The sequence below is a fragment of the Zonotrichia leucophrys genome, chromosome 3, assembly GCF_028769735.1.
Source record: "Zonotrichia leucophrys gambelii isolate GWCS_2022_RI chromosome 3, RI_Zleu_2.0, whole genome shotgun sequence".
NCBI lineage: Eukaryota > Metazoa > Chordata > Aves > Passeriformes > Passerellidae > Zonotrichia > Zonotrichia leucophrys.
Genome location: NC_088172.1, coordinates 91,368,200 through 91,392,626, shown reverse-complemented (window position 1 = coordinate 91,392,626; position 24,427 = coordinate 91,368,200). Strand labels below are relative to the sequence as shown.

The 24,427-nt window shown below is 42.8% G+C and overlaps 1 protein-coding gene across 2 annotated transcripts in view; it reads right to left on the bottom strand.

The window, feature by feature from the left end:
* Positions 1-2: 2 nt before the first annotated feature.
* The window catches only part of VPS54 (VPS54 subunit of GARP complex), a 48,510-nt gene continuing 24,085 nt past the window's right edge, over positions 3-24,427 (bottom strand). For both annotated transcript variants that reach the window (XM_064709238.1, XM_064709239.1), the window contains 15 exons: positions 24,186-24,293; positions 21,776-21,831; positions 20,205-20,301; positions 19,397-19,734; positions 17,379-17,508; positions 16,765-16,946; positions 15,942-16,054; positions 14,578-14,641; positions 12,531-12,636; positions 8,690-8,777; positions 7,644-7,765; positions 7,459-7,539; positions 4,115-4,222; positions 3,158-3,252; positions 3-1,188 (listed from right to left, as the gene is read on the bottom strand). In XM_064709238.1, coding sequence (XP_064565308.1) covers positions 1,083-1,188; positions 3,158-3,252; positions 4,115-4,222; positions 7,459-7,539; positions 7,644-7,765; positions 8,690-8,777; positions 12,531-12,636; positions 14,578-14,641; positions 15,942-16,054; positions 16,765-16,946; positions 17,379-17,508; positions 19,397-19,734; positions 20,205-20,301; positions 21,776-21,831; positions 24,186-24,293 — 1,794 coding nt within the window. In that variant the 3' untranslated portion in view covers positions 3-1,082. The remainder of the gene's footprint in view (positions 1,189-3,157; positions 3,253-4,114; positions 4,223-7,458; positions 7,540-7,643; positions 7,766-8,689; positions 8,778-12,530; positions 12,637-14,577; positions 14,642-15,941; positions 16,055-16,764; positions 16,947-17,378; positions 17,509-19,396; positions 19,735-20,204; positions 20,302-21,775; positions 21,832-24,185; positions 24,294-24,427) is intronic.

The window sequence follows — 24,427 nt, the reverse complement described above, 5'->3', positions numbered from 1 at the left end:
TTTTAGAGCTTTATTTTGACTGACAATGAATGACATGTGTTATGCTACCAGGTCAGCACGCCTGGCTGAGGGCACCACAGGCACACACACACTGCAGCAGAGACCATTCCATCAGACATGATCATCTCAGGGTTAGGCACTCGACTGGGGTCAGGTACAGAGGGGTGAGGTGAGAATCACAGGCACTTGTACTGAGCACTGGCAGCCTCCAGTCTGTTAAAGGTAGGATTAAAAACTCCAAAAGAGATGGATTTCAGCTGCACTCTCCTTAATGGTGCAGCCTTTTATAAGCAGCCTAAAAACTTTAAAATTCTTCCTGCCCGTTCTTTGTGTCCCTGTCCCTCCCCTCTGGCAGAGGCGTTGGGCAGCTGGAGGTGGCCATCCTTACACCAGCTTTCTTCCCACCTCCCACTTCCCCCACTGCTACCCTGTCACTGCCAACCAGGGTCAGGTCACTCCTCTCCCCCACAGGAACAGCTTTGAGGAACTGGCCCTTGCTTAGAAAATCTTGTCTTCAGATCTTAGGCCCTGAGAAATCCCCTGGAACAAGACTGCTCCCTAACAAAGCTGAATCCTATATGCGAGCAATCAAAAGACATTTATTTATATAAAGTTCTGTAAAAAAATAAATTTTAGAACAGCATAGTTTCATAGAGAAAAACATTTTCTACAGAGTTCCAACTGCAAGATTTTTATATTGTACCATCATTAAATAAGGTGGGACACCATGTGAATTTCATTGCACTAGAAGAAATGCAAAGCATCTTTTTAATATAAAGATATACAGAGCATTCTAGACAACTACAGCTGTGTTACAGCTATGTGTTCTTTTGGATTTGGTCCAAAGAAACCTGAGTCTGTTTCCAGAGAGAATGAAAAAACATTGCACAGACAGCTGATCACTTGTTTCTTGCTGAAGGACACTGGAAGGATCTCTCCCTGCAGCTCCCTCTGAGTCTAAGCTCCCCCGACTCAATCCTGCCCTTCCTGGGGCTCTGGGCTCAAGCATTCACCTCACCATGTCACGCTGCTTAGAAGAGTCAGTCTGTTGTCAGAGCCAAGTGACTGCTCCCAATGGATTATCACCTCTTCTGCTCCCAGATTTCAGCCATGTTTAGATCTAAGTTGTTAAGGCCTTTCAAAGCTTGAAGGTTTCCAGTGTAGAAAGCCACATCTGAAGTAACCAGCCTGCAGTGAAACACACGACAAGATTAGAATGTGACCCCATCACATCCCCCTGGAGCACCTGGACAAGCAGACAGGGTGTGTTGAGGGCTTTGGCACACAATTGCTACAATACATGTTCAAATCCTATGCCTGGATTAGATATTTGAAGTATCAGTTCAAAACTCAATGCTATGGATGTGGTTTATTTTACAGCAGTGATCATCCATAACAGGATTACTGCTGGGTGTAAAACTAGTTCTAGGGAAGGGAGATCAAACCATGAGTTCAGAAAACTCAGCAGGAATTAGGCATTTAAAACTTCTATTCTCTTGCTGTAATCCCAGGCTTATCTAGACTTAAACTCCCCATTCCATTCCAACTAAGAATATTAATTATTGCAACATTAACTTCTGTATTCTAGAGGGTAACAATTCTATGATTCTAGCATTAATGTAAAAAGCAACTGAACAGCACAACAGCTGTACTGTTTTAACAGTTTATACAGAATTAAAATCCCTCAGATACTGTTGAAACATGTCAGGGATCATGATGCTTCTTGCTAGCAAGAGGTAGGAACAGAAGGTGCATTTACATAGCAAAAAAGTTAACCAGGATTCACTGGACTGGATTTTTACTATTATTACAGAAACAAGCAGTTTAATGAGGAGAATGAGGATCAGAAAACCATGTTAAAAACCTGGTCAGTGAAGATAGCTCGAACAACAGCAAGTGCCATCCAGGGTTTGATGTTCCCCTTGTCAAACAGCCCCAGCTCCCTAGGAGATGTGTCTGAAGTACAAAACTGCTGCCATCAGACAGTCCTGGGCCAGCTGAGACCTCCTGATTGCAGGCAAACACCCTCAGCAGGTCACCAGGAACTCCTGCCCCAACCCTTTTATCCAAAAGGGATCCAGGCCACGCAGCCACAAGGACAGAACAAAACCAGCAGCACAGGATGAAGAGAGCACAGCACCGTGTGGGGCTGGAAATGCCAGTGAGAGAAACCCTGAGCACAGCCAGGGCCTCACTTCAGCTGGGGCTGCAGAGGATACTCTGTGAGCTTGGTTACTAACACCTTTATAAATACCAAAGGCAATGGAATGTCACACCACGAGTACACAGAACCAGTTCAGATAAACTCTTGCATGAAGTACAAGGAGGAATGCACATAAACAGGAGAAGCAGCGATAAAATGGAAAGGAACAAAACTTTCATTGCAGTGACACTTGAAGCATTATCAACTTTCTTCTCTGACTCCTGCAAGCTAAGACAATCTCTTCTTGCATGTGGGTAGGCCCATGAGTTTCATTCACCCTTGCTACACTGCAAACACATCACTGCCCCCAGGTCATCAGGAACAGTTAAAACTCCACTGTTTCAGGGGACAATCCATCTGACAACAGAATTCAGCCTGCAAGAGGCTTTTCCTGTGAGGTGGGGACAGCAGGCACAGCCAGGCACCCTCTCTCAGGACAGGTACCGCTGACCTGTTTGGGGATGGAGTGGGCTGTGGTAGGGAAGGGGAAAAGCTGTGAGCACAATCTCTGTTTCAGATCTACTTCTGCTCTAAAAACCATTCCTGCAGAGCTGCCCACTGCACAGATGAAATGCTGCTTTCTCCTATTTTTACTTTGCCAGCATCATGAGTCACCATCTACATTTCAAAATTGCTTCAGGAATCACACAATTCCTGCTAATTAAACTGTGGCTGCTGCTGTCACACAAAGGGAGAGAAAGCAATCCATGAGCTGAGGACAGCTACCAGCAGGTTTCCAGTCAGACAATGTCCAGCTCCCAGTCTGTTACCAAGTGGATTGCACTCCTAGTCACTGTGGAATGGCACAAGTCGTGCCCTTTACTGTAAGCAAGCTCCAAATGGGACATACTAAAACATGGAGCTGTGATTCTGGAATCATGACTTCCTTGCAGAAGATGCCCTCCCAATGCCTGCTTATTCAATCAGTGAAAGGAGAAAAGAGCCCCAGCTCACCCGTTCAGGGGTCCTCCATCATTGACCACATTGAGGTGGGCCAGCTGCCTCTTCAGGTGGAGTTTGTAGCTTGCGTTAATTCGTAAAAACAGCATCTGGAAGAAAGCAGAGTAAGGAACTGTGCCCATGCTCACATGGCTGCCTCCAAAGGTGAAACACACTGCCAGCACCCTCAGTCACTGACTTTTGGTTTTGTTTCTGCAACTCACGTGGTTCCTCCTCCTGCCAGTGCTTCAATCTCACCCTTGGCCACACACAGTGTGTGCCACACAGGACACCCTCACCCACTCACTGCATGTGGCACTTGAGGACATTTCTTTGGAATGTGAACTTTTCTCCTCTGTTGCCTGAAGTATCTAGCAACTTGTACTAAGCCTAGCAGATAACAAATCTCTTTCCTGTGATAGAAGGGATCATTTAATTCAATGTGAAAGAGAAATGACAACTTGTATTCGATGACTAAATCTGTCCTTCCTGTCCTTAAGGTCTGCAGCTCTGCAGTAGCAATGACTGCAGCAAACTCCTGCAAAAGCACATCTGGTAAAATTTGGGTGTGTAATACATTTAGGGACTTTTGGAAGCCACTGATTCTGAGCAGTGTTACAGAATAATCCTCTCAGAGGGCTGCACTCAAGCCCAAAGTGTTGCCATTTGCATAGCATTTCAGCACTAATTCCTGGATTGCCATCTCTAGACATTAAAAAGCAACTCAAAATCCTGAAATCCATTCTTTTTGTGTACCTCATTGCTCTCCCAACACACTGGAATACTTCCTTGTATTCCTTGTAGTTCTTTTTATCAGCCCAAGCTGTCTGTGTGACTGCTGCCAAGCCCTTTAACCCTGGTGTGGGTTTCACCAGGACTCAAAAAGAATTCCCTCTCCCCGGATAAAGTCTCAATTGTTCCCAAGGCCATGTGCAAGCGAGCTGTGAGATGAAGCTCAAAAATAACATTCACCTGAGTTTGCTCCTCAGGAAGGAGATCATATATAGCTTCATGCATCTTTGCCATTTGCTTGCAGATATTCCTGAAGCATGCTGAAGGAACAGGGGCTTTCACTTCATACTGCAAATAAACACACAACCAGTTAACTCCTTTCTGCCACTTTAAAATGGTTTATGTGGGAGAGCTCCTAACAGCCACCTGGGGCTCTGCTTTGCTAATGACATCAGGAATCAAGATCCATTTAGCACACCACAAATTAAAAGGGTGGCTGGGCATGACCTGATCCAGCCAGGAGCTGCAGATGCAGGTTCTGTGGCTGTGAGCTGGCCCTCTCCTTCAGACTGGTACTAGCCAAGGACAGACAAGCACTTCTGCCTCTGAGAAATGTGCCCCTTGATACTTCCCCAGAGAAAACTGCTTGTCTAGGATCATACATATCCAAATTTCTGAAGGATCAGGGAAACCATAAAGAAATGGAAACTCCTGAAATCTCATCTATCTGCCACTAAAAAAAAAAAAAAAAAACCAAACCCAACCACATCACAGCCCCACAAGAATATTGCACAAATACCTTGGAAAGCAGAGTAAAAAAAAAGTCCCTCCTCCCAGTGCCTGAAATTCAAGAAATAAGGCACTGGAAAACACCAGATGGCAAGAGATTTGCTACAAAGGGAACAAAATTCTTATGTTCCCACTCTGGATAGGGAGGATCTGAACAGGATTTCACAGACACTGAAAACCCATCCCAGGAACAGTGAAGCCAGCTCTGCAGCTCCAGGTGGAGAGGCTGTGCCATCACAGCCTGGGTGGCACACTGGCAGGTCACCTTTGGGAGGGTGACACTTCCCCAGGGAGCATTGCACAGTCAGGAAAGAACCAAATCATTGTAACTACATCATTTACAGACAGACTGGAGGAGATATCTGCTGTCATGCAGGCCTGAATTGTAAAAGAGAACAAAGCTTGTCTGAGCACAAGAGAAAAAAAGAAATGGGGAGTTTTGAGAAAGTCTTTACAGAAAATACAAACCAATGACCTAATTCTGACAGGAGAAGTAGCAGAAAAAAATGTTTTCTGTTCCAGGAAACAACCACCAAGCATGAGGGATCAAGCATACCTCGAGACAAGGAAGTTAGGCAAGAAATTGTTTCCAATTTCCCAGCATGCTGTTAAACCAGAGGGAACTGGGAGGCTGCAGCAGTGGCTCTTGCATGATTACAGCCACACCCAACTCTTCTCATTGTCATAGGGAAAATCAACGGCCCCGGGAAGAACCCCAAGATCTCCTGGCCATTTTTATGTGCAGCTGAGGTCAACAGCTTTAAAACCACAAGGGATGAGAAAGAACCTCACTGCTCTTCTGCCCAAACAGTCACAAGCCAGCAAGTTCCAAGAGAAGCTCAGAACTCGTACTGGATTTTTTCAGTCGTGGTAATGAATGAGCCTTTCCCATTTGCTGAATTTATTATTTCCACTGTTCAATAACCCCATTCCTGTTGCATTTCCCTGCCAAAGGCAGCTGTTGGGAAGTGTCCATGCTGCTGTGAACTGCCTTGTCTCAGTGGCACTGGGTGACACAGCTGCCATGCCATGGAGCTCCCAGGGGAAGCACAGCCTGGAAATGCAGGAGTAACTTGCTACCATTACCCAGTGCCAGGTCAACATCCTGCCCACTGCACCAACTGCTCACCTCCTACAGAGCTGGAATTTCTGGGCTTGAGGTGTGCCAGCCACTCGCTGCTATGGAACTCACTTGTGCAGATTTACACACCTCAGAGCAGCTGACCACTTCATCCACAGGACACTGAAATAGTAGGACTCAGAAAAACACCTGAATCCAGAACACACTGGCATGGTTGTACTGACATGCCTATTTGCAAGTGTCCTAGGTTTGTGCTCTTCACAGCCTTCAGTACCAAGATTTCATTTTTTAGGAACAAGATGAGCCAAATGATGGCATGTGCTAGGAACGGAAGCAAATCAACCATCCTTTGGTCCTAGGCTCTGTGGACTGCATTCATGTGGAACAAGCACTGCCACTCAGCCTTCAAGAAATCTAAATCCTGTGTCAGCTCCCAAAGGGACAGTGGGCTGTGAAGATGGAGGGTCAGTAAGAGATGAGCTCTCACTAACTGCCATCAAGTATATAAATTGAATTCCTACTTTGTTGTGGGCTACACTTGATTAGTATCAATAATGTAAATTCTTGCATTTGTCTTTTATTCTCAAGAGATCCAGTGACCAAACAGCCATGTTACTTCTAATAATTTATGTGGAACAAAACCCCCAAAAACCAGCAGACCATTTTGGTCTTTAGAGAAGCGCATAAACACATCTTTTTAAAAAAGTAAACCCAATAGGAGTGGGAAATTGCAATTTAAATGCCTTTTTTTTTTTCCCCATCCTAAGTTTAGGCAGCACTACTTGACAGACCAAAGAAACAGATGAAATGAAAAAGCACAACATAAAGTAACAATACAATAACAGAAACAGCAAGGAAGACAGAAATGCTGCCTATTGCAACTGCTCCACTACAGCTCTCATCAGCCTGTCCCCAGCCTGTGTTCCTGTGCTTCTCCTGAGCTCCCTGAAGGAAGATACAGGCCCAGGTCAATCAATCAAATTTGTCACTAAAAAAGGAATTAATCCCTGCCATGAAACAGCTTCTTTTTCCCCCAAAACCCTAAGATCCAAAGCACAGCACTAAGCTTTGAAAGGTCATGCACTTTATGTATCTGTGGGTCAAGGATGTGTGTTCTACCCTGAGGTGACCCAGAGCAGATCCAGCCCAAGACTACCCTGCAGCACTGTTCAAACACCAAAACACACCAGGAGTCCTAATGCTGCTCCAGAGCAGGAACTGCTGAGCACAGACCTCCAGTCCCCAGGCCTGCAGCCCAACAGATGGGCTGGTCCTTCCCCTCCAAAACTCTTCCTCCTCAGCACTTTCCTGCTGTTTCCTCAGGTGCTGGAAATGCCGCCCTCGCCGTTGGAAAGAGCAGGAAATGGGATCTGCTGAGCCTGGCTGCACACAAGAGCTGTCAGTGGTAGGAGGGCACTTCAGCTCCTCAACACTCGAGCATCTGTGCCAGCCACAGCATTGCCATTCCTGCTGAAACAGCCAGTGGAACACTTCACTTTCCTGGGAATGAAGGTGACTGACACCCAGGTAGCAAATGTGAACACAAGACACATTCATGAGAACAGCACAGAGCTTTCCATCTATATAATTAAAAGAAGTTCAAACAAGGCCTCATTAGGAAAGTTTAAGACTCCATTTGAAACATCTAGACTGTATACAATGAGACCTCCAGGTGCAATTCAGAGAGTATATAATTATTTCCATAAATCATTACCTTGGATAATAGTTTGTCAAATAAGCTATCCATTATGGCAACGAGCTTTGCTGAAATTTCAGCTATGTGGTCGTGATAATCCTGTAAGGGAAGAAAGCAGGTTTCATTTTCTAGTGGAATTCATGTTCTTCAGAGCACAGTTGAAAAGCAGAACTCTGTGTTTCAGGAAATGCCAGAAGAGTTACCTTTGTGATGTGGTCAAAATGCCTGAGCATGCTGAACTGCTTCGGCTGCAGCCGAGCTTCAAAGTGAGCCCTGATAATGGGAATGTAGTGTACGATGAGCTGGAGGCAACGTGAAGAAAGGGCTGTGAACCCAGGAGGAGAAATAACAGTTATTGCACAGAAGAGTCATTTCTGTATGGACTGTGTCTCCTGTGACATGAGTAACAGATCTGACACAACTTCACATGGTGGGCTTTGGTCTGTTCTAAAAGCATGGAGGTACATGTTTGTTTCCCCAGGAACGCCCCCTCCCCCCCATGAAGGTGCCAGGCTGGTACCTGGCAGCTCACACCCAGCCTGGTAAGATGGGATAAAGGACTGATTTTCCAAGAGGCTCCTTGAGTGTTTACTCGGCATTTTGAGCCCTGAGCACACACAGACATCGGGGAGATCTCTAAAGGCCTGACTCATCAGCTACTTAACCTCAGCAACCACATTCTCAAGGCAGCAGTGTTTCTGCTGCAGGGGTGTACAAAACAAAACACCCTGCCCTGCCAGCACTGACCTGCCCTGAACCTGCTCCTGCTGCAGCGCCAGCAGGATCCCAAAACCAGGCTTCTCCCAACTCCAACAGGGCCTGAGCCAGCAGCAGGACACACACTGGTGCCAGTGTGGTCACCACACTGGCCTAACATTCTGCAGCAAAAACCTGACCCAGCTGTGGCCCACAGCTTCTCAACCCATTCTCATCAGGCTGTTCCCTTTCCAAAAGGGAAATGCAGACTGGTCATTTCACAGACTGATAATTTCAGTTTCTCACCCTGAAACATGGAAATTCTAAGTTTAAATGCCTGCTCCAACTCATTGGTCAAAGGCTCTTAATTTCAGGAGAAAGTTTAAAAGTACACTCCAGGCAGGTAACTGGCAAGGTCTTACCACCCTCTGTGCCCACACACAGCCCCACAACCCAAACCCAGCTTATCACACGTATTTAGGGCTTTTCTGCACTTGGGTTTTTTAACAGGCAGGGGAACAAGTTTTGACATTTTAAATACAGAAATCCATACCTAGGTTTTTTGTAGTGATTGTTTTCAAGCCAACAACTTGTAATGCACCGGCTCCAAGCACTAATTGGCAACTTCTAGAGTTGAAATACTGTGAGAAAAAGAAGAACAATGAAAATGTATGTTGACTTTTTATCATCTACACAAATCCACAGTTTAGAACACCATCAATAGAATTTTGCAAGATTAACTAAGTCATTATGAAGGCCAGTTCCAGAGTTTTACTACTTTTCCTCAATGGAGTAGACATGTAATATTGGAGTGGAAAACATCAAGATAAAAGGTTTCTGCTCAGGCTTTCTTCTCCACTGCTGATGTTAAAGGAAACTTGAAGGCACTGAGACTCCCTCCTGCTGAGGTGACTGAATCTATGTTTGTAACACTATGGAATACTGGATTTCACAAACAATGCACAGAAGATGAAAAGCCAATTCTGTAAGAATTCCAGGTATAGTGGACAACTCATGCTGAGATTTTCTTAACTTACTTCCAGAAAAAAATAAGTTATCATTAAAAGAACATAGGCCAACAAAGCCTCTGGACAGTAAGACAGTTGCTATCAGCAGGTTCTGTCTTACACTGGAATTCTGCTTCCTCAGCCAGCTTGAGACACCAGATATTCCAGACTGAGCCTGGGTGATGCAGCAAAAAAGCCACTGCTGCTGTCCCCAACTCCTGCACTGAATGTAGAGCAGAAATCCCAGGGCTCATATTTGAACAGAACTGTCTGTTGACATTGAGAGGCAAAACTTAAAAAGACCTGACTCTTTCTCATACACCTGAAGATGCAGAAGAAATTGTAACAAGGCTGCCCTGCAGCTTGTGTCTGCCACACAGAGAACTGCCCTCACAAAGATCTCCTTTTTGAGGGCAGGGGCATTATTCTGCTTCATAGGTCTTTCTTCACAATAACACAAGAACAAATCCAAAATTCCAACCCTCCTTATGTAAAAAGGGAAATAATTTTCTGGCTGTTGCCTGGTGTCAGTCACAACAAGCAGGCCCACAGAGGCACCATGAACCAGCCCCCAACTCTGGGCTGCCAGAAGGGTGCATCCAGGGCTGGAAAAGCAACCCAGACCTCATCCCACAACTGACCCAGAGCCAAATGTGGCCCCTGATCTGAGAGAGGCAAAACCTCCATTGCCCTCAGACAGGGCAGGGCTGAAACTGCCTCACATCCACTTCTCTTCTCCAGAAAGCAACAACTTTCCTTACACCTCTGTGTGGATTTTGAATAGAATCACTGAGCCAAAGGCTCACATTTTTGGGAGATTTTTTTCATGAAAAAGGTTTTTTTTCATTATTTTTTTCATTTTAGGGATTTATCCTGGAATTTTGGGGGATTTTTGTAAGATTTTTAAAAAATATTTTTCCTCAAATCTTGCATAGATTTTCTGGATTTCTTTGGAGATTTTCCCTATAATTTTGGGGCTTTTTCCAGCAGATTTTTAAGGCTTTTCCCGGAATTTTTACCAGATTTTTCCTGGAATTTTTGGTGGATTTTCTGGAATTTTTGGGGGTTTTTAGGGCAATTTTGGGATGTTTTTGCTGGAATTTTGGCCCTTTTTCCTTGATTTTTTTTCAATACTTTTCTGGAATTTTCAGGGTTTTTTTCCTAAAATTTGGAGGATTTTTGGTCAAGCTTCAGGGGGTTTTCCTGTAATTTTGGGGAATTTTCCTTCAAACTTAAGAGAGTTTTTCATGGAGTTTTTTGGAGATTTTTCCCTCCACACATTTCACACAGCCTAAGCTCCTCTGAGGCATTTAGCTCAGGTTAGTGCTGACTGTGAGGCAAACCATCAAAAACCTGGTCTGTAAAGGGTGCTGGCCACACGTACTGTCCCTGCCTTTTGTGGCAATGACTGTTCCCAGATGGCCTGGTGCAGACAGAGCAGGGAGGGAGCCTGGAACAGAGCAACACCTCCTCCTTGTGCCTGCTGGGAGGAAAGCATTCCTGCACCCAGCCAGGAGCCTTCTCCTGTCTGCACCACCTGGGCAACCCCAGTAATTCCAGCCACGTGTGCCTCTCACACCACTGAGGGGCTGGAGTTTGCCCAGAGAAGGATCTGGAACACAAGTCTCATGGCTGAGGGAGCCAGGGGTGCTCAGCCTGGACAAAAGGAGGCTCAGAGGGATCTTTTTGCTCTCTACAACTCCCTGACAGGAAGGTGTTGCCAGGTAGGGGTCAGTCTCTTCTTCCACAAGCAATAGGACAAGAGGAAATGGCCTCAAGCTGGATAGTAGGGATAATCACTGAAAGGGCTGTCAAACATTGGAACAGGCTGCCCCAGAGAGTGCTGGAGTCACCATCCCTGGAGGTATTGAAAAGATGAGTAGATGTGGCCTTGGCAGTGTTGGGTAAACAACTGCACTGGACTGATCTTAGAGGTCTTTTCCAATGTAAAGGATTCCATGATTTCTCCCATACACAGGTGTCATTTCACTCAGGCTGCAGTCACAGCTCAGAACCAGGAATTCCATTACCTGGGAATGCTTTCCATTTTCCATTACAATCAAGTCTAGCTCTTGCTACTCTCAAAGTTTGCTGGCTCTGACAGCTGTCAAACAAAAGTACAGTGCCAGGACACCTGGAGTAGCTCTATTTTGTTCAAAGTGTAATAAATGAGCTTTTGTTTTTTCTAGCTGTTCTTGACATCTCTCCAATTGATGGCACCTTGCTGACAGATAAAAAATACAGCAATTAAACTGCACATGATGCTTGAATACCAAGAAATAAATCACAAATGACAGAGCTAGAATGAAATAAGGTGAGGGAAGTAACACAGATATGCAAATCTGGCCAAGTTTGATGCATCCACTGCTATTCTACTTGTGAAAAGGTCCTGCAGTTCCTGAGGGAAGCAGCAGCTGGAGAAGGAGACTTGAACAGGGGCAGGCTCAGACAGACTGATTTGCCTTGGACAGTGTTTTTAAAAGGGAAAATTTGTGGATGAATGAAAGACAACTGCAGGGAGCAGTCTTCCTGCATCTGGTTATTCAAATACCAGCTACCAATAGGACAAATATTTAAAGGTCCATCTCCCAGAGTTTCCCCTCCCCTGCCCCTCACCTTATGTAAAATATCCTTTTGGAGATTGAATCTGTTTACCTTTCATTGACTATGCTCATGTTCAGAACTCAAATACCTGATATGACCTTTGTGGGCAAAGGTACAAAAGAACACCTTGACATAAATAAGCTGCTAAGCTTTGGAGCCTGTATAGACACATATCTATGTGTGTACGCATGTGTATATATATATGACAGTTTTAAGGTGCATTAATGTGCTCCTTTTATTACTGATTATTTATTTTACCTTGCAGTGCCTGGGCTTTACCAGCTTTCCTCTTCTCTAGTGAGAAATAAATGACCAAGAGGTCCCAGTGTTTCATCACCTTTACATTTTACAACAGAACCTTTATCCCATACTATTTTTCATGCTTCTACTGACTATACCTCTACTGATTTGTAAAAACCAAGGGACTTGTTTCCTTCCTCAATACACATACATATTTCTGCGGCATCTGGGATCAAATTGCTTGTTTTTCAGCAGCATTAATTCTATACCCAGCCTGAAGGACAGGCAGCTATGTCAAATACTACTAGATAGGATTTCCAATATCCCAGGTGAACAGCCAGAGATAATTCCCACAACAAATTACATCTTTAATGCCTTTGGCTTGAAAGCTTTCCTTATGGCACAGTGGCAAACACAATGATTCTAGATAATTTTTATAATTTATATGAAATCCCCAAAACACATGAGCATTACTGAGAGGAAGACATGTTCTCTGCAGCCTGCCTGCCCCTGCTGGGCACTGGGGCACATCTGGAGCCATACCTTCAGTAAATCCGACAGGCGGGTCAGCATGTCAGTGGTGATGGAAGGAATGTTATCCACACACTGGCAGTACTCCAGGATTATTCTTATTAGCAGCAATACTGTCCTGAAAGAGAGGAAACAGCCAAGTATGTCATCTCAGTGCACAAAAGAAGCTGAAAAGTCAAACACAGGCCAGTCATGTTGACAGAAAGCTACCCAATGCTAGAGATTATAGCATTGAATTAATTCACTAACTGATGTGGAGCAGAAGTGCAACATAAAAGGCGATTTACATAGAGATAAACCAAGTTACAACCAATACCCACTCCACAGGGTGATGTGTGGAAGAAGTATTTTATATGAAAGAAAACCTCTGAAAAATACATAAAAATGCTAAGGAGTCACAAACAGAGAAGGCAGCTGTGAAGAAACAGCACCAAATATTCAAAGATGCTCAACACCTGTAATTCTCCTGAAGTCAGCAGGCACTGGAGAATTTGGGAGCTACTGGATGGAATTAAGAAGGCTCCCATAGAGCAAGCATGCTCCTTAGAATTCAAAGTCAGAAAAGGCAGGAAAACTGACGCAAGATCAAATGTTCAGAGTAGATATTTTAAAATTTCAATAAGTTAACTCTTTCTTCTTTAAGGCAGTAGAGTGCAAAAAGATGACAAGTCAACTGAAACACCTGGAGAATGTTTTGTGAACACGAGGCATTCGTAATGAATGCATTTTATTTTATTAGATGCAATGAAACTGGATGTAGAAGTGTGTAGGAATGAAACAAATATTTGCACTGTGAAGCTCTCACTTGCTTCACAGAGCTAAATATAACAAGCTTCAAGTGAGCAGAGGAATATTATCAAACACATCATATATTAAGCAAATTTTATCCTTTAGAGCAATGCTCCTACTCGACCTGAAATGCTCCTCAGCAGTGATATCATTTGCCTGGCACAGAAGTTCTCAGCCATCAGATTCTGTTTCCAATTGAAAAATGACACATCATGAAGCAACTCATAAAATGACAGCTGGTCCAAGACATCCTGTACATCACACCTTTTAAGTTTGGTGCAAATTGATGTTAAAACTCTGGGGAGTGAGATCTTCCAGGCTTTACTCCCTCTCCAAAAACACTCTCATACATAATTAATGCTTAAGCCTCACAGTCTCTGGAAACACAGCATGCTTTTAAATGAAAGAAATAAGTGAATATCATACATTTTAAAATGTCTCTGATATAACCAGCTTTAAGAAACCACTTTCCAATTCAAATCAGCCAGGATACTAAGAAATAGCATATGCAGCTTCTGAGAGGGCCCATATCTTATTCTGAGTAAGATAAGCAACCATTCAGTGCTGGACTCAGGTCTTTTGGTGCTGTCCAGCCTGGAGAGAAGAGGGCTCTGGGGAGAAATTATTGCAGCCTTTCAGTACTTACAGGGCCTTATAGGAAAGATAGGGACAAACTGTGAAAGGACAAGGAGCAACAGACAGTTTTAAAGTAAAGCAGGGTAGATTCATACTAGACACAAGGAAGAAATTTTTTACAATGAGAATGGTGGAACATTGTTACAGGCAGCCCAGAGAGGTGGTGGATGTCCCAGCCCTGGAAACATTCAAGGTTGAACTGGTCAGGGTCCTGAGCAAGTGCAAGGTGCCCCTGCTCACTGCAGGACAAGATGATCTTTAGAAGTCTCTCTCATCCCAAACCATTCTAAGAGCCTACAATTTTTGCCAGAGATAACCTAGATTGCAAGAAATAACAATGTGCTCAGAAGACAAACCTGTATTTTCAGGTGTGTGTTTTCATGAAATAATTGGAAAAAACCATTCAAACAAAATTATAAATTAGAACCTAGCCACTCAGAGAAAAAATGGCATTTTAATGTGGCTAAGAGCTTGTAGTGTTTTATAACTGCTGAGAATCAAAGAGCAACTAGTCTGTAAAAGGAGAGGGATTTTTAATTTAAATACGATTGCTAAAGCTGTTAGCATTCATAACAGTTCTACTCCAAAGTTCTTGCCAACTAACCCACTGCTAAAAGAAAAAAGTGCATCTTACCCAACTGTTGCATATTTTTGTCCTTCAACAATAAGGAATTCAGCTGGCTTTCTTTCTTCAGTAGCTAGATATTTTAGTAAGACAGGAAAAAGAGTGAGTTGAACTAAAAACAAGTGCAAAAAATGCTATTTATAAAAATGCAGGGTTCACTTGATAAGGTTTGAAAAAACCCACAATTTTTGTAGCAAGCACTTCTCTCTAAATTTTACAGTATTTATTAAATAGTTGATCATCCATTAAAGTTTTTATGACCCACAAAGTTACTTCATTATCTGCTATGGTTTTAGATCAAAAAAATCTCATAGTCCCACAGTCATTATGGACTTAAAAACTCCAAATACAACAGGTTACAAATAGAAGAAAGGTAGAAAAAGCCACTAGCTTTTCTACTATACACTCTCAAGTGATTTGCTGTGTATATTAATATTTTAGCTTCAAATCACTTTTTCCTCAGGCTTCCTAACAGAAGCTCTTACTGATGCAATTTTTCATGCTAAATTATCTGCTTGAAGGAGGCTGCAGGAGGTTATTTTACCAGCAATGGCTGACAAACATTTTGGTGTCATGTTCCATAACTGGGGTGATTATTGCTTTAATACACTCTCTGTTATCTGCTATGTTCCTTCTGGGAGATCAGGGTTTCTCCACCATGACATCACTGTATTTCCTTCCTTCTAATCTCTTGCCATTTTTCTACCCCTCTCTGCATGCTTTCTTCCTCTTCTGGTTATTCACTTCCCCCCCAGCACTTCAATACTGGATAAGCATCCCCACAAGGTAAGAACACATTAAGCATTCCCACTGTGCACATGTGGAAGCGGGGAAGGAGGAGGAAAAAGTGACTTTTCTGAGGTCAAATGAGGTTTCTGTGGCAAGGTAAATAATTGAATGAACATGAGTTTTCCTTCCATGAGCAGCCACATGGCATGCTGCCTTTCATTAGAACTGGCAGATGAAGGAGTGGGAAGGAGCAGGCTTTGTTTCACACGAGGGCTGAGCACACGCATGTGCTCCTCAGTCCCTTGCAATTCCTCAGTGGTACCTTGTGGGAAAAGACTGAATTTGTGCAGAGGCTGCAAGCCTCTACACTGGGAATATTTGTATAAAAAGGCAGCTCTCTCCCTGTGCTAACTCTTCTGGTGTTTCCAAAAAATAAACAGATAATCTTTCAGCACAAGATATTTCAACACCAGTAACAGAAAAAATAAAAAGATAAGAGAAGAGCTCTCAACTTTCTTCCCATCCCCCCAAAGGACAGTGAGCAAACACAGATGCAGCGTGTCATCAGAATATGTCCATCAACATTCAACAGCAGAATGTGCAGATAATAAATTCATTTCACAGCAGGACTGCAAGACACACACCTGTTGGTTTTTTTTCAGGGAGGGAAATTCTGCCATCTGACACCGAATCAACGAGGTCCTGGAACTCAGCAGGAACTTCAGCTTGCTTCCAGCGCTCATTGTCCAAAAGCAGGCTGGGACAAACACAAAAGAGAGGAGGCTGAGAAAGAAATACCTTGTCCTGACATTTCTGTTGACTGTAATGCTGAAAAACAACTTTAACAAAAACCACTGGCCCAAGATGTCATGTCAGTCTTCATGAGAAGAAGGTGCCTGACAACTGTCAGCAGCAAAACAGAACAACTCTTGTGCTGGTCTAGAGATCTCACAATTCATTCATTCAATCTGTCATAGGGGACCAAAAACTACACCAGGCAATAAAGGTATTTATGAGATCACTGCCAATGAAATAATGGATAAATACTGGAATTTTAACAGCTTTTGAGGGATGAAGAGCAAACAGACTTGATGGATGTTACTGGGCAGGCTGTTTCTCTGAGAGGTTTGGGTTTGTTTTTTTTTTAGAAAACAGCTGAAAGTGAATTATTCTTAAACCCCTGAAACAGGGCAATCTTGCTCTTCAAATCTAGTTTTGTGTACTTTCTGTAGCCATTACTGCTCTTATTTAAGTAACTGTAGAACAATCCAGTTTAAAGAAATCAAGGTATGAAAACAGTAATAGTCTAAACTGGAAATAACTGGGGTTTAATGCAGTTTTTTCACCCCTTGCTTCTAAGTATAACAAGCTTACTGATGCTCTAGGCAACAAAAGATTGTGTTTGGCTGGCACACAATACATAAAATTATTCACAGAACACCACAAATATTGTCTACCCAGAGGTACCTTAGTTTTGTCTTCCTCTCCTCATGAAACCTATTCACAAATCTATTGGCTTGACTCTGAAGAGCTCCTCTCAAGGACATGCTTTTCCTGCCACAGATCTGCTCAGTATCCAAGATAAAGCCTTCCATCAAGCGAGAAAGAGTAACGAACTCGTTGGAATTCAGCTTCTCTAGGAAGCCATCCTGCGTGCAAAGAAAACCATTGTAAGGAGACATACCACCACAAAAATCCAGAGACATACAGAAATAACTAGTCAGCATGTCTGAGGCCTACTACAGTTTGAAGAGGCACATTATTTAACCCTACATGTGACAGACAGAGTAGACTGCAGTGCAAGCTGCTACCTTGTCACAGACACACATTCTCTGCATCAAGCAAAGACAGCAAATCAGAATATTAAAAAGAGAAAGAAATAGGTAGAAGAAACCAACACTGCCTTGCAATGACTTCTGTTAACACTGGTGTGCTCTGAGCATTACCATACAGAGCCTGTGGCAGCAGGAACAGTTTCCTTTCATGGATGCCACTTCAGAACCCTCATCAAAGCAGTAACCTGGAAGCAAATGCTCACCAAGCATGAGGCACCACCAGCAGTTCTGACCCAAGCTCCTCACCTTTGCTCTTGCCATGAGGAACTTGACAGAGCGATCGTGGCAGATATCAGAGGCGTTATAAAGTAACTCCTGGATATTGTTTGCCAGCCTGCCCAGCTCCAGGTCAGTCAGTTTCATGTCCTCACCAATCCTAAAAATGACAGAACCGGCTGGCTGAGCATCAGTTTATGGAGCAAACAGTATTTTTGCACACAGAAAGAAAAAGCCTTGCAGCAACTGTCAAATGCAGTCAGTTAATCACCAAAGTCACTTTATACAGATGGGATCTTCTAAGCTGCTGTCAAGGTTCTGTCAGCCCCTCGTAGCAAGGAAATGCATTACAGCACATCCTTTTCCTTTTATTTGATTTTGCATTCTGATCGCTATTAATGGTTTAAGAGTAAACATGATATAGCCATTACTGATACAATAAATGTAATTAACAATTTACTGAGCTAAAATTGACCCAGCTCCTATGAGACCTCAGCATCACAAGCATATGACAAATAAAACACAGCACTTTGCTTCCGATGCAAGCGTCCAGCCTAAAATAGACCCTCTGCACTCCCCACAACCTTAATCTACAGGCTGTCATTCTATTACCTCTTTGGACTAGAGGCTCTTGAGGTGGTACTTTTTAAAAGACCTTGTATGGCTTGTCTACTGTTCTGAGACCAGCACTGAGCACAGCTCTGCTGCTCATGGTTCATGCCATTAGCGAAGATCACAATCTTCTGGGCCAGCCCAAGGACTGACAGCACAACAGAAGATAACTCAGAACACCACAGAGCAACAACTGGGCCAGCATTGTTCTGTGTATTTTTACTAGCCTGCTCCAAACACAGAGCAAGGTGCAAACAAAACCAGAAGAGTGATGAAGTAAGTTCATTTTAGAACAAAGTTATGCAACCAGCCTCAGAAACAACTTTACTTCTCAGAAGCTCTAGCTGGATGGTGTATTTTTAGCAAACTTGGCAAAGTGTTCCAGACTAGTTTGGATTCAACCCCCTTCCCTTTTCCTGCTCTTCCATGTAACCCTGGACTCCTCTTCACATTTCATTTCTCTTCCAGCACATGACAGATGTTCAGACATACAAAGGCCTGTGTTTTATGCACAGCATAATTATTCAGACTCTATCTCCTTCAGCCAGCATTGTTGTTTAGTTTGGTGGGGAAGGTCTCCATCAAAACTAGCACCTGTTTCAACACCTAAGTACAGATACTCAAGGACCAAGCAGCAAGAACAGGCCACGTGCTGTCTTCCACCTCTCAGAAGGGTAACAAGTGGTATTTTCAGTTTTGCTTCATATAACTCTGTATCCAGACATGCTGGCTTTTGGTTCATGCCTGAGTCCCACACTCACTATGCCTGGTTCTTTTCAAAAGATAGCTCTTACTCGCAGCCACAAGTAAGGGGTGCACAAAAGGATGTCAGAAGATTGGAACTCTGGAGACTGGAGCACCTCAGGGCAGCACTGTATGTAACCAAAGCACTGAGATGGATTTATTTATTTATGCAAGTCAAAGAGGTGATGACAAAGAGAAGATTTTTCTCTAGAATTTACCAAGGTGTATTCTATGAAGTCATTTAAAAAACCAATCAAAAAAAACCAAAAAAAAAAAAAAAAACCAAAAAAAAAAAAAAAACCAGGAAAAATAACCATAGGACACATGGACAGGGAACAGAAATGCTTCTGCCTGCTAAAGGCACGACAAATAATCTGTTTTCCAGGGACTCATTTCTTTCCTTCTCTCTACACAAGTGACCTCCCCAGAAAAACTAATGGAGAAGGGGCTCTTTTCTGGAAGAAGTGAGATAAATCAGTCCCTGAATCACTACATATGGAGGTGAAAAAAAGGCAAATATAACAGTGCACTCTGATGGCAGTCTCTAGGGGGAGAGCCACTACACTTCACCTACCTAAAAAGCACATTCCTCCAAAGTCATTTTTGTACTGTGTGACCAGAAACAACCGCCTGCACCTCACCCCTGGTTCCGGCCACGCTGCCAGGCGGAGACAGGCAGGGAGATCACTCACATCATCTCCACTCCTCCTGGAGTGCCCGAGGAGGACGTGTGCTCCTTGCTGGACGAGGAGTCGGTGGCGCACTCGGGCTCCGAGACGGAGTCGCTGCTGCAGGGCTCGCTGTTGGGGGACGTGTTCCTCTGCGAGGCCGAGTCGGCCGCCCCGGCCGGGAGCTCCCCGTCGCCGAAGGCGTCGCTGATGAACATCCCCTCGTGGGTCAGGTAGGCCACCTCACTGTCCACCAGGCTCTCCTTAGCAGAGCTCTTCTGCAACGTGTCCTCCAGGTCTCTGGTTTTTTGGTTCTTGTCTAGAACCAAGAAAACCACGCTACGGATAGTATTTAACGTTGCCTAGAATGAAATATAACTTTTATTACAAAAAAACACCCCAAAACCCAGCGGCACAAGCTTGTGCTAGAAAGAGATTTTCTTTGTTGTGTAATTAGTATTTAGAGGCAGATCCATTTGTCTGATGGCAAATTGGTTGCCATTTGTCTGATGGCAACCAATATCTGATGTTTCTGAGAGAGGTGAAAGAAACCTCATTTGGAGCAATCTAACACGTACAAAAGTCCTGTCCTAATCCCTAGCAGGTTAGAATAGAAGTAATAGAGCAAAAGAGGTATTATCTCTTTGTCACTGCTCTCTTTGTTAGCACTAATCATTTTTGCCCAGGATGGATGCCAATATGCACATCTCCTTTCAATCAGAAGCTTGAACTCTACAAGCAAAACCAACATCTTAAGACTTCAAATGGAAAAGCAACTTCATTCCCTTTCATGCCTGAACTGTATGAAGTTCTTTGTAGATGAATGTCTTACCTTTACTCTCTTGAGGAAGATAGTGAATTTTGAAAAAATATTCTTCAGTAAATCAAACCACTGAGGAAAATTCATCATCCTCATCTGGTCTGCAAGCCTAAAAAAAGAGCAGTATTCAGCAAACAGCAATTGTTTGCTGGCCATGATGCCTACTGGCACATAAAGGAAAAGAAAACATGCTTTAAATGGAATTGCAAATATAAGGAAAATTGTGTAGACTTTTACCTGGCAAGTGACAGACACCACCCAAACAACAGTCATGATCAACACAATGCAAGTGGAGAGGGAAAGGAGGGATATAGCTTTAGATCACACTATCAGAAAATGAAAGCTTCACATTTACCCTTTAGCTCTTTCCTGGGCATAATGTTCGCTTCCCTAGGATAAATATGTGTTACCTGCAAGGGGTGGGGCTAATAACACTTTCACAAACCATGTGGGAGGAAAAAAAATACAAAAAACTACATGAAAATACTTTTCTAGTGTTAAAAAGCTGTGTTATTAAGCCATTTAAAGGGTCTATTTGCAAGGCATTGCAATGAGACCACTTCTGCTATTAAAGTACAAGTCAGCAGTTTGTGGCAAAAGAGCAGAAAAATCATTGACAGAACAAAAATTAATACACAGTTAGGACCCTGTAATACACAGTTAGGACCCAAGAGCAGAAGACTAAACACTAAAGAATGGTGACCAAATATCCAATGTGTAAAAATGACCCTGTGCCCAGTCATTTCTCAATCTGGGTATGAATTCCATGCAGGTTTTGCAACTCACTTTGCTTTATCAGCTGGACTATTTTTATTATCTTGGGGTAACACTTTGCTGAGTCAAGTGAATCATAAAGCCATAGGAAAAACAGAAGCTGGCAGGGGCCCCTGGAGCTGGGGCCTCTGGAGCTGCCTTGGCCAAGCCCTGCTCAAGGCAGGTCCAACTGCCTGGGGGTTGCTCTGGGTCAGTCAAAGGCTGCCCATGTCCCAGAACACAGATTGCACAGCTTCTCTGGGCTGTGCTCCAGTGTCTGGCCAGCCTTCTGGGAAACAGATTCTCCCTACCATTCAACTGGAATTTCTCTTCTTCCACACTGCCCTTGGGGCAAACTCTGAGAGGAGTCTGGCTCCATCTCCATCTCTGCTCTGGCATTTGCCTTTGAGGGGCTTGGTGAGGTTCCTGATGGACCATTTCTAGGGCTGAAGTTGTCTGGTCTCTCCTGTTCTTGATTATGGGGTACTTAAACTCATGACATGTTTTAATACAAAGTCCCAGATTATGGCAACAGGGAACACTTTCAAGTAGAGATGCATTCAAGAAATATATGCCTCATGTAGTGGGATTCACAGAATTTTAGTATTTATTTCAAGGGTAAATTTAGGGTGACATTAGAATATGAATGAGAAGTAAAACAATATCCACATAGAGGTGGACAAAAGCAGAGTCTTAGGATGCAAGAGAAAAATAATCCTTAATTATAGGGAAATTTAAGCAAAAATTAGAACAGTAAATTTATCTATGCTAAAAAATCATACTATCCCCACCCACCAGCACCACAAAAAAAAATCTGGCTGCATACTTACTTAACAACCACTTCTGTGTCTATTTCTTCTATCTGCGATACCGTATTAACCACACACTGGCAAATTTTAAGGCGGAAAAAAAACAAAATAAAAGAAGATCTTAGCTTCTTTCTAACCACTGCTGAGGGTCATAATAAACACAATAATCCTTAAGTTAAATAAGGAAAAGTAAAAGAAGAAAAGAAAGAGATACTTGTATCACTTAATAACTTATTTCTCTAAAAATACACCAAAAAAAACCCCCAAAACAATCACCCCCCCCCCAAAAAAAAAAAAAACCAGCAAAAGAAACCCCCCAAAGCAACTGGTGCATACAATACTGGCCAGCTTCTTCAGGTCTCCAGTACAACCAATTTTCATTCCAAACACATCTACAGTTCTACAGCCATTTCATTCATCTCTTTTCCCATTACTTGTAAGCCTAAGGTACAAATCAAGTCCACTCAGACTGAAAAAAGGCTTTTCCCCCAAATGCCAGTCAACAAACTGAACAAATGAGTAGCAGAGTGTGAACTCATCTTGCCTTTAAGCAAGTTTGTACAATCCCAATGGTGACTGAGGGCTGCCATCTCAAGCTACATGGGTTCTACCCCTGTTCTGAATAACAGTGATCAGTACATAAGCTTCTGAAGAAGAACACAACCCTGTTCTTGAACTATGCAGTGTGCTCAGTGCTTACAAACCTCTGCTCTTACGCTTGGCTGGCAACAAAAACCTGCTAAAATTCACTGACCAAAACAGCCCAGCAATGCATTTGAAGAGGAAGCACATTTGAGGTGTGGCAAGAAAAGAGTTTCCTTTATTAAGGAAAAGTACCCCTTCGAGTTGAGACAATGGGCCACCATACAAAAGCATTGCACAAACCACACAGGAATTACACAAATCCTGCCTATTTCCCTTATTGAACAGAAATTTACACTGGAATTTGATTAAACATTGTCTACTATTAAGCAGAGGGGAAACCTGGAAAATCCAACTAAAATTTTCCCAGCAGAATGGGAAAAGCATTTTGAGACTGAGAATGAGCAGAGAAAAAAGGAGTGCTACCTGTCCATTATACGATCAAACAAAGAATGTGAAGGGAAAAAGGAGTCTCCTAATGATTGCTGATACAGGAAAGTGAAAAGCCAGTGGAGACTGCCAGGCAGATGAACAGCTTTATCCTGGTGTTATTCATTAATTCCTTTTTTTTTTTTTTTTAAATTTACTAGCAATATGGGCCTATCCACCTTGTACAAGCAGACCAACAGAACCACGAGGCTGCAATGTGAAAGGGATTGGAACAGACAAGTCTGGCTTAAAACAAAAACCTTCAAATAACAGTATTAAAAAACCAAATCCAAACTTTTAAAACCTAGGTTCCCAACCCAGCTCACAATACAGCTGTGAACTGCAGACGATGCTATGAGGAGAGAAGATGTCCAACTCAGCATGTATCTCCCAGCCTTTGAGATATAAATCAGAGGGAGTTCATAGCACATCAGAGGATAACTCTAAAAAAAATCACCTAGCTCTAGGAAAAAGAAACCATTCTTACACAGTATTCTTACATATGTGGGAAAACAAACAAGATAAGTAAAACTGAAAGTACCACACACACCCCCTAAGTTCACTCTGAGATCTGTTCGTAAACAAAAGTCTTCATGTCACTATCCAAATTACCCAATGTATTTCTCCCAAAGCAAGAATCTGAATTTTGTTCAATTATTGATTATAGCTGGTTTTATCAATAAGGTTTTTTGGCTTGAAATACTCTGCCCTAAATAGCAAACCACCACACTGATGAAGAAAAGGATTTGGGGCTTAAATTAAGTTTTTTAAAGGTAAGCACTTCTACCTTCTCCATTACTTCACCTTGCTCTCTCAGAAATAGGCAAGGATATTTTCCAACCTTTTATCATGTGCCTGTGCTAGGTCTGTGTTAACATAAAGGCAAGAAATATTTTCTGTACCATTTGCAGGGAATTCATTTGTTTAAACTGGCAAGTTCTTTGATTCTCCTTTATGTGTTTACACCAAGAACTCCAGGGTTTTGCTTTACAGTGTGTTGGGAAGGAGAGGTTTTTAGTGTGGTTTTGGAGTGTTTGTTTTGTTGTAGGTTTTAATGAAATGTAGTGCTATGACACAACTCTACTATTTCAGAGAGCCACGTGTTAAAGAAAGGGAAGTTCACAACAATGTTATTTTACACAGAAAACAGTGAGCTTATGTTACCCACACCTCCCAAAAATTATTCTGTAAAGACCTTTGTGCTTCAGGGAGCCCTTTAAGTGTCTGCAAGCTCAGCTGCTCTAACTGAGAGACCATCAGCCACCCAAAAAACTTAATCAGAGCTGTTATTAATGACTAAAAAAATATTTGCAAGGGGGAGAGAAAAGCTTGTCAGGTACATTAGAAATGTTTGTCTTACCTGTTTAATTATATTCTTTGCAGTATTAATCATTTCATCTCCATATATTTCATAAAAATTTAGCTTCCTTTGTTTTAGAAGTCCAAATACTAGAGATACAAGTCTCTCCTGTCAAGAAAAAAGAAAATTAAAACAAACCACACATGAAAAATATCAAGGCGAAGACAAGAAACAATTTTAAGAAATTGCACAGCAGTAAGAAAGTTCATGTATCAAGCACACAGTGAGGAGCATTTAGGTCA